We start from the raw sequence: 13,383 nt of genomic DNA on the forward strand, positions 1-13,383 counted from the left end.
AGTTTTCACAGGTTCTGATTTAGACAATATTGTCAAATCATGCAGTGCTAATAAAATCCAACACCTGGTGGCCCCTCTAATTTTAATTTGCCTGAGGAAACTTTGTTCGCACTCATGAAATGTGCAAATGTATATTCAAGATGTTGACATACCTGCCATGTCACCATCTAATCAGATCACCATTGTCCTACATGAAATTGAGATCTGATTTTAATTAGATTGAAGCATGCCATGTCTGGCTAAAAATATGATTTTGAATTCAAAAAACCCCTGGCAAGGTCAAGATAGGACCTGGAAATTTTAATCAACACTATGAAATATCAAATTTAAAAATAGGTCATACAATTTTTTTTACATTTTCTTTCCATACAACATTCCTAGTACACCGCAATTAATGATATGTAAGGAAATTTTTATCAATGAAAATATCACTTGTGCCGAGTGGAAACAGTACTTTAATAAATAAATACAAATTAAATAATTTTTTATCAATTGAAATTTGTGTTCTAGTTCTATCTTTTAGTCCCTTTTAAGTGTAATCTTCATAAATGCAATGTGCTCTCTTGAAATTAAACGTAAAATGGGTCAATCTACTGTAACAGCTATGTCCGTAAGCATTTCTCTGAGAAAACTATAAACTATGGATAGGGAACATTTAGATGAAACTATTGAAAACTAATTTACTCTTCAGCCTTATATTGATGTGTGTGGCTTTCAAAACTGTTCCATTGTTTCAATATTATTTTCAAAATTCCTGTTAATACAGGTAAAAAGGAATTAATGCTGGCTTTCCTGTGTTGGCAGACTTTGCATTAAAAAAAAATCACCACACTTTAAAGAATTCAAAAGAACCAAACTTGGCTACCTTATGTCAGCCAATTTCATTTTAAAAATCGCCACACTTAAAAGAATCCAAAGTCAGTTTCTGGGGTTGGCTTGCTTTGTAATAAAATAACTGTAGTATTTAATAACATGTCGGTAAGTTTTAGAAAGGAGTTTATTGCTCGCTACTAGTTGTGTTTATTCATCACCTGGGCTTCTATTTCTCTGCCATATATAATCATAATTGATGTTTGCAGGGCAAATGGTATACACAGAATTTACTTGCTTTAATAATGCTTTTGTAACCCATGCTAGCGGAAAGATTATCATTTGCACTTACAGTGAATGTATTTTAAAATAATGATTTTTATTTGCAAGATACTATCGTATAGTTAACCTGGATACAATAAAATCTTGGTCATTTTGCTCCTTATAACTTATCATGCATGAATGAATGGCAGGTGCCTTCAGGCAATCGGGTGACATTCTCCTCTCTTTTGCGATCTTGTTATCTGACATAAGCAGCCGCTACACATACAGAGTTCATGGATATATTTTTTCTTTAATAAATTTCGCATGATGAAAAAAGAATAAATGATAGGTTAGTTTCTTTCATATTATTTTCAAATATGTGTTTGTTTATCTATTTTACTGTACCGTGCAGTTGGAGGTGGGGGCACAAATTCAACACAAAATTATTTCCTTTCTTATTTGTATGGAATAATGGAGCAAATATGATTGTCGATATTGAATAGTAACGACAAGCTTTCAGTTTACATGTGCACACATTAAGACATCAACTTGAAGAAAAATAAATCAATAAAATTAATTGGTAAGAGCTTCATATTGCAGCAACTAAACACTGACAAAATGCTCAACATTATTCTCTCTCTCATGTGTAATTGAGCATGTATTATATGCAGCAGTGTTACAACCTGAAGCCTAAAATTAAATATATTTGTTATAATATCTCATGTATGTTACTCTTAGAAAAATATATATGTATTCTGTTGAATATTACCTGCTAAGTATTATTGTTTTATAAATCAATATTGATAATTTGACTGGAAGGCTTAAATTGAGAATGTCATTCTGTTGATGCATACATTTTAGCATAAAAATTAAATGTATATAAATATTTTAATTACATTGAGCAAGATCTGACTGTGTTTTCCCTCATACATTAGAAAGTAAGAGTATTTTCTTTTAAAGAATATATATATATATATATATTACATAGTATCTACTTGTTGTTTGAAGAAAAAGAACTTTTTCACTTTTTCAAACTATTGTTTAGTTGGGCCAAATTGTCCTCTGACTTGGGCCAAATTGTCTTTCAAGTTCAGACGAAATGTTTTAATTTTGGCCCAATTTGGGCAGAATTGTCTTTGGGCCAAATTGACTATAATCCAGCATAAATGGTACAACTTTCCCATCCCACACCCAATGTGATCCCACAGCTTCAATCCACTTTTTTTCTGGTAAACAGGGTCTTTCAGAAAAAGAAAGAACCCTTTTGTCCCATCATCACTCTTTTGGTTATATCCATATGCAACACAGTGAACCATATTTGCTGTACAAAAGCACGATCTTAAGATATATCACAGACATTTATGTGGGAATATTAAACACTTGAATGGCTAGGTTGAACAGAAGGGATAAATGAAGGTCATACCCATTTTTGGACATGGAAACTACCGACTGTTTACGGCAGTTGCTGAATAATTTTTTCATATAAAAAAGTGGATTTTTAAGATTAATTAAACATTTGTATTGTGTGAATACATAACAAATGTGTTTTTTTAATGATTATAATAATATCACATGTTTGTACAATATAGGTGGCCAGTGACCTTTAAGCCGTATGTATTATATTTTTGACAAATTTGTGAACAGCGGCAACATTTCTTTGAAGTCAGATTTTACTGTATATATATATATATAGAATGCAAAGCATGATCATTTCAGCTGTCAGAATAGTGTTCATGAAAATGCATTTTTGAAACCGATTTTGGAAGCAACAGCAAAGCCCAACAAAAATAAATTAACTCATGGCTGACAGAATTTTACTTTGTGAAGTACACCAGCATAGCGATGAACACTAATGACACACTTCTTTTAACCCTACTGAATTTATATTTGAACTGTAGCTATCACAATGTTGTGAGACAATATTAACGAGGGAAAATTTTAGGTATGTGGAAACTGGAGTCCAGGCTTGTGGAATTTCAGTCAGAGCTTATGAGTTTATTTAAGTCACCAGCCTAGGACCAGTGCCTAAAAAAAATTCTTTGAACACAGTCACTGATACATCATAATAATAACTTTTATTTAAGTGCACAATAGTATGTGAATTCAAAGTGTACTGACTCGTAAAACTGAGCCAGCAAAATCTGTTTTCATTTTTCAGGAAAGGTGAAAAAAATTATATTTGATGATATCTGAGTATGAGTACCTAAAGTTTGTGTTAATTCATCTTGACAACAGATCAAATCTACAGTCTCTACAGGTATGTCCACCACTCACTTGATAACTCCAACCCTGATAACTTGTGAACCCACTTATAATGTGTGGTCAGGCATGGATCCCATTTCTTTTACCAGAAAATTCAAAATAATTGACCCCTATTTGTTGAACTTGAAGAAAATTGCAATTAAAATTGGCAACTGAAACTCTGATATATCACTCATTTTATGGTCAAAAACAGTAGATAGGACCTGGAAATTTTTTCAAAATTATGAAGTTATCAACTTTTAATAAAAATTCATATAATTTGTTACATTTTCTTTCCAAATGACATTCTTAATACAATATAATTAATGATATACAAGGAAATTTTGATCAATGAAAACGTAGCTTAATCTAAGTGTAGACAGTACTTTAATAAATAAATACCAATTGAATAATTTTATCTCAAGTGTTTTAATTCTATCTTTTAGTTCCTTTTAAGTGTAATCATCATAAATGCAATGTGTATTTAAATGTAAAATGTGTCAATCTACCGTAACATCTGTGTCCACAACCATTTCTCTGAGATCCTAATTAAGTGCTGACCGTGTTTTGATATCTGAGTTACAGAAGTATATGTTGTATTGTTGCACTGAATTAAAAGCTAGCCTTCTTTGAACTATTATGTTAATTACGTTTTTTTAATCAAATAAAGGCAGTAGAATAGAAGAAAAGTTAAAAGTCATGCAAATCCTACATACTTTAAGAACTAGCAGCCCCAGTTGTATGTGGGATGAACTCATTTAAGTTGATCAATCGAACACTGTGCTATGTATATTTAATTAATTGTTTTGTTTGTTAGTTTTAAAAATTTATTCCATTACATGCTACTGTAAAGTTGTCTAGAATAGTGTTCCAAGTTTTTATTTTATTTTTGACATAAAAAACATTATAAAGACATTGTATCTAATGTTTACCTAGTTCCTGACCTTGATTGAGAATCAGTATAGGGTTCTTGTAAACAACTTTTTTATTTTTTTTATTTATTCTTTCCCAGAGTAAAAATCATTGGTTAAGGCCATACTGGGAGTATGTGATGTTAGGCATGTAAAAAGTTTCTATTTTGTTCTAGAAGGGTGATCATGTGACCCTCATATCGGAATCTATTTTGCATCTTAAATTAGTGTATAACTGTTTTCTATAGAGAATTTGGACAATCAGGCTTTAAACCACTGACACTTAAAAGTATTTTGTTGTGACCAGTTTGAGTTGAGTTTTATTTTTCCTTCAAATTATTTGGATTCCAAGAGTTCATTTTTCCCTGGAAATACTTGTGCTCAAAATTAATTGTTGGACAAAGACAGCTATAGAAATTTACACAGAATTCAAACACTGGAATATTATTTTCTGTGATTCAACAAAGAACTGTTGACATATCAGTACGACACTGACCACAGCATACATTATTGCCTTCCATTTTGGATTTCATCCGGATTCGAACTCAGTTTCATTAATATATTTTATTACTAGGACCTCTATTTCTTAATTCTTGGATTATTCTGGATTTGATTTGTAAAGCCGTAAGTTCTTTTTCTCATTTTTACCTTGTTTTTCAAGAGAAATAAATTATTTGTTAAATTTTACAAAACTTGTTGTCTACACTCTTTTCTTGTTGCATTTTGTAAGAGCATAAACGTAACAAAGAAAATTGGGGGGCTAGTCTGGGAGATATGAATTTTGGCTAAAGTATTTCAGAAAACTGTCTTTTGAAATTTAAATTGCCCTAGTTTTTGAAATTTTTTAAATTCCAAGTATTATTTCACATTTTAAAAATCTTTAGTGAAATCAGCAAGCCTTTCTATAATATCATCAAAAGTAGAGAATTATTTTAAATTTTACCTAGGAGTGGTTGGAAATTTTGAAAATGGAAGTACAGCTATAAAGGTTGTTTACAAGAACTGTCAAAAAATTTTAAAAACTCTGAACTCTATTCTAGACAACTTTACAACAGCATCTAATGAAATAAAAAAAATTAAAACTAACAAACAATTAAATTAAATCAAATATAAATTAAATAAAATATGCATAACAACTACTAGAAATGTTATTGCACATGTAATATATTGCTAAATTATCTTAAATTAACTGACTCAATCACAAATGTGATCAAAGAGAGCAAAGCAACCAAGCAAAATGAATACTTTGCAAAATAAAAATATTTGTTTCACAGATACAGACCCGTGTGGGGAAACAAGTTTCAGAGAATTCCTGAATTGGTACTTAGAGATATCCTCAAGAATGATAAGAAGTTTCACTATTACTTGTAATAAAATCACGACATCAATATTGTACTAATTAAACAATACAAAAATTGATTTTCAATGTAGACGATTGTTAAGTATATTTAATTTAATTGTTTGTCTGTAGTTTTATTTCTTTTTTTTATTTCATTACATGTTATTGTAATGTAACATTGTTTGCTGGACTTGACCTTATCCAAAATTAAATTCATTTCTGCTTGACCTGATTGACTTTTTTTTCTTTTTTTTATTTCATTAATGTAAACAACTAGTAATAGCTTCATTATTCTCAATGTGTATAAACTTATTATCAGGATTATTATTCAGGTAAACAAGAAGTAAATATGGTGTTGTAAATAAACAAGGCATTAGATCATTCTAGAAGGTTATTTTCCATTAGGTAATGGCTGTTTTTAGAAAATACTAACTGTGACCTGAGGTCAAACAGAGAACTATATTATCTTGTGACTGTGAGGATTTTACCAGTCATGCTTTAACAGCCAGCGCTTTAAGTTATATTATGTTGTGACCAGTTTGGGCTGAATTTTATTTTCTTCAAATTATTGAATTCAAGTGATTATTTTCTCTGGAAATACAAAAGTGCTCTGACAAAATTGTTGGATAAAAACATTCATTGGAATTTATACTGAATTCAAACCTGGAATAATATTTATGTTATTCAGCAAGAGACTGTTGACACATCAGTACTTCATAGGCTATAACTGACACGTCATCACCTTACATTTTAGATCTTTTCAGGGCTTGAACTGAGTTTCATTCAGGACTTTGTATTACTAGGACTTTTTGTCTTTAATGCTTGGAATATTTTTGGATTTAATTCATAATACCGGAAGTTCTTTTTTCTCATTTTTCACTTTGCATTATAGGGAAATAAATTATTTGTTAAGTTTTACAAAGCTTCTTGTCTTCCCTCTTTTCTACTACTTATTTTAAGAGCAGAAATAGGCTGGTGACACCAGAGTTCCATGAGAGAAGGAGTACTGTACTCCTCATCCTGGAACTCTGTTGAGAGCCCAGACTGAGGCCTTTCTCTTATAAAGCCATATACTGAATTTTATTTCACTCCATGGAGTCCTTTAAAACTTATTGAGCAGAAATAAGAACTGTGACAAGATGGGAAGGGATGGACAAACATAAGCAACATTATAGGCCCTCCCCCCAAAAAAAAAAATTGGCAAGGACACAAATATGTATTAACAAGTGACAAGACAGCAGTATGAAAATGCTGACCACCATGTCAATGATATCTGCCAAGTTTCAATACAGTTGTTGTTGTTGTTGTAGGGTTTAACGCCATTTTGCAGCACATGATAGGCTATACATGGCAGCCAGTATTAATAGTGAAGGAAGAACCCAGGAAAACCCCGGAAAGAACCACCGACCCACGAGAAGCTACTGGCAAGCTTTCTCACATACCCACATTAGCCGAATCCGAGACTCAAACCCACGCAGACAGAGGTCAGATGGCAGTGATCCGTAACGGAGAGCGCTTTAGACCACTCAGCCACTCGGGGCCCCAGTTTCAATACAGTTCATGGAAAATGCATGAGCAGTTGCAAACATCCAAAGATTTCTGGGTAAGACATGAACATATATATATATAAATAATGGAAAAATAAGCCAACAATATATGTACCTGCCATATTCATGGGAAAATATAAATTAGTATGGCTGGGCAGCCAGTAGCCTTTGCATAAGCCAATTCTAGAGACTGGATACCTGGCGTCAGAAGTCCAAAATATGCCTGTTAATTCTGATGTACTTTAAATGATCTCAAACATCTTGCTTTTAAACAATGGTCATCCATGTACTCTTGACTTAGACTATTTGATTAAACAATCACTCTGGTTATTTTATCATGTTACCCTAGCAACCAATGCTCCAGGTCTTAAGAAATTCTCATTATGAAAACAGGCAATAAAGCCATATGAATAAACTTTTTTACACAGGTAATGGCACAAAGTGACTCTAGAGGTGCAGAAAAGCAAAGAATCCCAAGGGAAAGCATTGTACGTGCTGAAACCAAAGATTAAACCTGGGCCACCATGGATGGAAAGAGAGTGTGCTACCAGGCCTATCTAGAATAGGTTTGTAATTTAAAAGCTTACCCCGAACCGTGGTAGATTTTCCTGAGACTGGCTCACTTTGTTCAGCAGGGAAAGAACCTGCGACAGGGCCGAAGTCTGGAGGACCTTACTGTTCTGTGATCCTATCGCTGCTAGACACTCACACAGCAATGAACTGCTCGGCTCTTGAGACAAAAGATAACAAAAGCAATTTTATTTTATTGTAAAGAGAATTTAATATAATAAACTGTGTCCAAAAATTATAGTCAACATTTAATATCAGTGGAATAACATAAACCTGCATAATGTTTGAGTAAAATTCTTCAGAACTGCATCATGTTAATATAAACTCAAAACTTATGAAAGGAGAGACACACCAATAGGTTTGATATATTATGGACCTGAATATAAGAATGAACTCAAGATATTAGCTTAAATTATGGCCTGATATAAAAAAGAAAACTTAAATAATCAAAAGAATTACTGAAGTATATATTATTTACTAAGATATCTTGTTTCAAACTATAGTCATTTTTTACGGATTCTTCATCACTGCTTTAGGGTCTGGTGCTTGCAGTGTAAACTAAGTACCAAAAATCTCTCATATCCAAGCTGAAATATAAACAGTGGAAGTTTATGTTGAACTTTCATGCATTTACCCACACCAACAACCCTGTTGTTACCTTGTGATTGTTCCAGTAGATTTGTGATACAACTGACAAAGCTCTCTCCTGTATCTGGATGTGTTTGAACTAATTTTATAACACAGCTCAAACACAGCTGAAACAAGGGAAAGAAAGAAAAGATAACATAGAAAAATTCTAAATAATTCAGAATCTCAGAATCTGGTAAAGATGAACTAAATAAGCTGTAAAAGAGTGAGAAAAAAAAACCAAGAATGGAGAAATTTGTTATTTGGTCATCTAAGTGAGACAACCTTGAATAAACTTGATACATAACTCTTCATCTTGCACAGTTTTACAATCTTACACTCTGGCCACTCAGGTAGCATAAGTGTTTGGAGTGTCCACCTCATATGCGGGAGGTCGCAGGTTGAAACCCAGGCCAAGTCATACCAAAAATTTATATCAATGTTACTAGCAGCTGCATTGATTGGTGCTCAGCAGTAAAAGGTAAGAGTTAGAACTGGTCAGCCTGGTGCCAGAATAATGTGACTTGGTGGGAATGATGCTACATGTCTGTGACACAATGCCTCAGTGCTATACATCACTACATAACTGCCATACTGTGACTAAAATTGTTAAAGCTACATTAAAAATCTAAATCACACACACATACACAATCTTACACTCTTGGGCAAATTTACTTTGAACTTTAATTTTTATTACATTCAAGAATACTAAGATAACAAATTTAAACTACAAGAGAGGTCATAAACCAAATTATTGGTTCAAAAATCATCTGTGACTTTAACATTTTATCCTAATCTCATCTCAGCAATCCGACTATTGTCCCCAAACTGCACAACCTATCACCACCAGTACAAATCCATTTTCTCTACAATGTAATCAAGTTCAAGTTAATTTTTCCTTTGTTCATTTAAAACAAAGGGAAATAACTCTCTCATGCACAGGTGCTTAAAAACACTAAAACAGCAATAATTAAAGAATGTACTTTGTGCAACAACCTCAATGCTTACACAATCTATTTTCATGCAGTGTAATGTCTTGAAATAACACCAAAAGATATATTTAATTTTTTTTAAATTTTCACAAAAGAGAATTGCAGGAGACTGGTTTAAAAGATAACATGATAAAGACAACAACAAAAAATTGCACAATGGAAAATAGATAGGAGATAAGAAATGGATTATACGTCACCTTGAGGGCTTCTTGTTCACGTGCTGTATTTTCACAGCTGGGCCCAAGTATCGTCTGGGTCTGCAGGGCAATCATAGCATCCTCAACGACGTTTTGGCCACTTAACCACACAGAACCCTCTGTAAAAAAAATAAGCTCAGTGTTCCCAAGAAGAAAAGAATTGCAAAGAACTGTTATTCAGGATGACTCTATTCTGTATCATGGTTCTATTCCCTATCATGACCTTCAAACTGCACTAGAACCACATACTGAGAAAATGTCATTCCTTAACAAGATGCCCAAGTGTGCCTGAGATAACTCACTTGTGTGACACCTGCCCAATAGACAAATGCAAGGACACTTGGATTAGAAATTTGAGTTAGAAGAACGTTTTCTTTTAAAATTTCTTCCAGTGTTGTTGATTGCATATTTTATCAAAACAACTGTTATGAGGTTTTTCTAGTTTTTCTATTTTCATCTATATCTGATAACACGCCATTTGTCCAATACATAATGGTCAGTATGCCAGGATGCTTTGTGTCAAAGTTGGTCAAATTCTGTTCCGCAGTATTTGGAGATAATTATGTGTAAAAAAAAATTAAGGAGGGGGTGGATCGGCATCATCTGTATGAATTTAAAGCTTTATCTGCAAACAATTTCACTGAAGTTTGATCAAAGTATAGTTATCATTTTTTAAAGAAGTCATTTAAAAATAATTTCTACTGTTAACCAGAAAGGCTACATCTGACTATGGATCGACATCATTTGTATTCTGTTGAGTACATTTTTTTAGAAATAAGTCATTTAAAGTAATTTTCTGTTTTTAGTAACGTCATCCGTATTTTTTTTAATGGTAAATTGGCATCAGTGGTATAAAACTGAATGTCTTCCATGTCAGGATGCTTTTGTCAAATCTGATAGTTCTTTACTTTTTATAAGTCACTTAAATGTTTTTTTGTCTACTTAGTAACTGTGCCCATATTTTAATGACATATTTTGTGTCTTTTGTATAAGTAAGAAAGGTCTTCATGCCAATATGCTTTCTATCAAGCTTCATCAAATTCTTTTTAGCTGTTTTAAAGAAGAGATCATAGATTTTTTTTATTTGTAATAATGGTGGCCATATTTGATAACAGACTGACATCATCATGCCAGGATGCTTTCTCTCATGTTTGGTACACATTTCTATTTAATATGTTTAGAAAAGAAGTCGTTTGAAGCTGTTTTCTCTATTTTTTAGATATGGTGGCCAAATTTAAGGGTGAATCAGCATCTGCTATACAAATTTGAAAGCCCTCTATGCCAGGAAGTGTTCTGCCAAATTGGATCAAATTCTGTTAAATGGCTTTTGAGAAGAAGTTGTTTAAAGTTTTTTTTTTGTCTTTTTTAGCAATGGTGGATCATTATTTGTATAAATCTGAAGGGTCTTCACTATGATGCTTTTGGATAAATTTCATCAAATTCTATTGAACAGTTCTGGTGAAGTCACTGAAAAAAAATTCTATCTTCAATACTGGTTTTTCTATTTTTAGTAATAGTGACCATATTTGAAGATAAATTGGCATCATTTAATGGTCTTCCTGCTAGTATACATTCTGTCAAAATTTGACGAAGTTCAGTTCAGCAGTTTTTGAGAAGAAGTAATTTCAGTTGGTGGGGGTGGGGGTACTATTATAGAGGCAGTAGCCATAATTTATGACAGATCAACATCATTTGTTCTCATTGCTGTTCTGGGTTTTTCATCATTTTTCAGCATATAATAGACTACACAGGGCACCCAGAATATCTGGTGGAGGAAGAACCCAGGAAAACTCCAGGAAGAACCAAGAACCTCTGGGAAGCTACTGCCAACCTTTATCACACACCCACATTTTCTAAGACCAAGACTTGAGCCTATGCAGACACAGGTGATATGTGAGTGATCTGTGTAGATGAACACATTTGACCACTCTCCCACCTGGGCCCCTCAGCATCGTTTATACAGATCTGAAAACCTTTCATGCCAAGATGTTCTATGCCACATTTTGGCAAAACTGACTGAGTGGTTTCTGCGAATAAATTTAATATAGCAATTGCTGACGGGCACATGATGCACAACACACAATGCACAAACACAAACAGGGACTCACCACAAGGTCACTTAACCTTAGAGCTAAATGATCAGAAAGTCACGTAACAAGTCTTTGTGATTTATGATCTCTGCTTGGACCATTACATGCAAAAACACCTTATTCAAATATTACTGCTCTATGTACAACATACAACTTTAATAATTTTAAATGGTGTAGAAGATTGCGTGTGATGAAAGTGTGTATAGTATAACATTTCTAACAAAAGCTTATGGTATACCGATGTATAATGCTAAGGTTATTTTAGAGACACCAAGCAGTCTAGAGATACAAACACAAAAATAAACGTATTATAGATTAGGAAGGATAATTTTAAGTTTATAAACAGTAAATATCATTGTAAAACCACTATCCTTGATTCCGGACCATGGATAATTCACTTTAAAGTGGTTTGCTATGAACACATGAAGGCACACATGGTACCTATTTAAACTCCTGAATCAACTCTTCAGCTCTGTTTATTTGCATCATTTCACCTGTGTGGACCTATAAAATGATCACCCTACTAAGAAATGAATGAATGCACTTGACAAAAAAGTTCTCATTCAGTTTTCCTTGAAGCAGAAAAGTAGCAAATTTAACTCTATTTCTCAACAGGAATCTCATTAAAAATCTAAGGAATCCCAGGAGGAAAACTTTTCACAACTTTCTGTTATGTTTTCCACTAAAGGGAACCAAGATCATAGCTCCAGTATCCTATTTTAGAAATATAGATGAGTCCAAAGTACTCCACAGTCTATTAACCAAGGGACCACCCCATCACAAAGGACAGCTGTATCTTAATCAGATCCAGTCCACATAAAACAGTGCCTCACAATCACAACTCTGTGACATCTCTGCCAAATAAGTCAGGTAAGATTGCTGGCAATGACAAAAGTCACTTAGGTCAAAAATTTTACAAGGGAAATTACAAAGATATTTTTGGCAATTCTAAGATGTACCTAGACATACCTTCTGCCATCATTCAAGCCAAATTTATATTGTAAACTTAAAAGGATACCATTCAACATCTCTTTATAAACAGATGAGGAAGGAGGCATGTCTCAAGCAGTGAATTGAAACTCTCCATGTTTACGTGAAATATGAGATCATCTCACCACAATGACATACTAAATCACCTCATCTCATTAGCCAATTGAATTGCTTGTCCAAAGTTGGGGAACGAATTATACCAGCATTCAATTAAAAAAACTCTTCTCTTTTATTTTTTCCCGCTGTAAATTCAAAACACAGAGCAGGACCATGAAAAAGCAAGATATGGCAACCTCATGACAAGCAAAGCCTACAGCAACCACATGACAAGCAAAGCCAGAATAGTCCATGATAAGCAAAGCCTTCAGCAACCACATGACAAGCAAAGCCAGAATAGTCCATGATAAGCAAAGCCTTCAGCAACCACATGACAAGCAAAGCCAGAATAGTCCATGATAAGCAAAGCCTACAGCAACCACATGACAAGCAAAACCAGAATAGTCCATGATAAGCAAAGCCTATAGCAACCACATGACTAGCAAAGCCAGAATAGTCCATGATAAGCAAAGCCTATAGCAATCACATGACAAGCAAAGCCAGAATAGTCCATGATAAGCAAAGCCTACAGCAACCACATGACAAGCAAAGCCAGAACAGTCCACGATAAGCAAAGCCTATAGCAACCACATGACTAGCAAAGCCAGAATAGTCCATGATAAGCAAAGCCTATAGCAACCACATGACAAGCAATGCCAGAGCAGTCCATGATAAGCAAAGCCTACAGCAGCCCCATGAATTTATTTAA

The 13,383-nt window shown here is 33.5% G+C and overlaps 1 protein-coding gene across 1 annotated transcript in view; it reads right to left on the reverse strand.

Moving 5' to 3' along the window:
- LOC149805235 (integrator complex subunit 7-like) overlaps positions 1 to 13,383 on the reverse strand; it is a 76,216-nt gene that overhangs the window by 33,992 nt on the left and 28,841 nt on the right. Inside the window, exons 9-11 of the mRNA XM_089948704.1 lie at positions 9,499 to 9,617; positions 8,341 to 8,437; positions 7,700 to 7,842 (exon numbers count right to left, since the gene is read on the reverse strand). Of these exons, the coding sequence (XP_089804830.1) occupies positions 7,700 to 7,842; positions 8,341 to 8,437; positions 9,499 to 9,617 (359 nt within the window). The remainder of the gene's footprint in view (positions 1 to 7,699; positions 7,843 to 8,340; positions 8,438 to 9,498; positions 9,618 to 13,383) is intronic.

The sequence above is a fragment of the Sinohyriopsis cumingii genome, chromosome 2 (genome assembly GCF_028554795.1).
Source record: "Sinohyriopsis cumingii isolate HCF-2022 chromosome 2, ASM2855479v2, whole genome shotgun sequence".
Taxonomy (NCBI): domain Eukaryota; kingdom Metazoa; phylum Mollusca; class Bivalvia; order Unionida; family Unionidae; genus Sinohyriopsis; species Sinohyriopsis cumingii.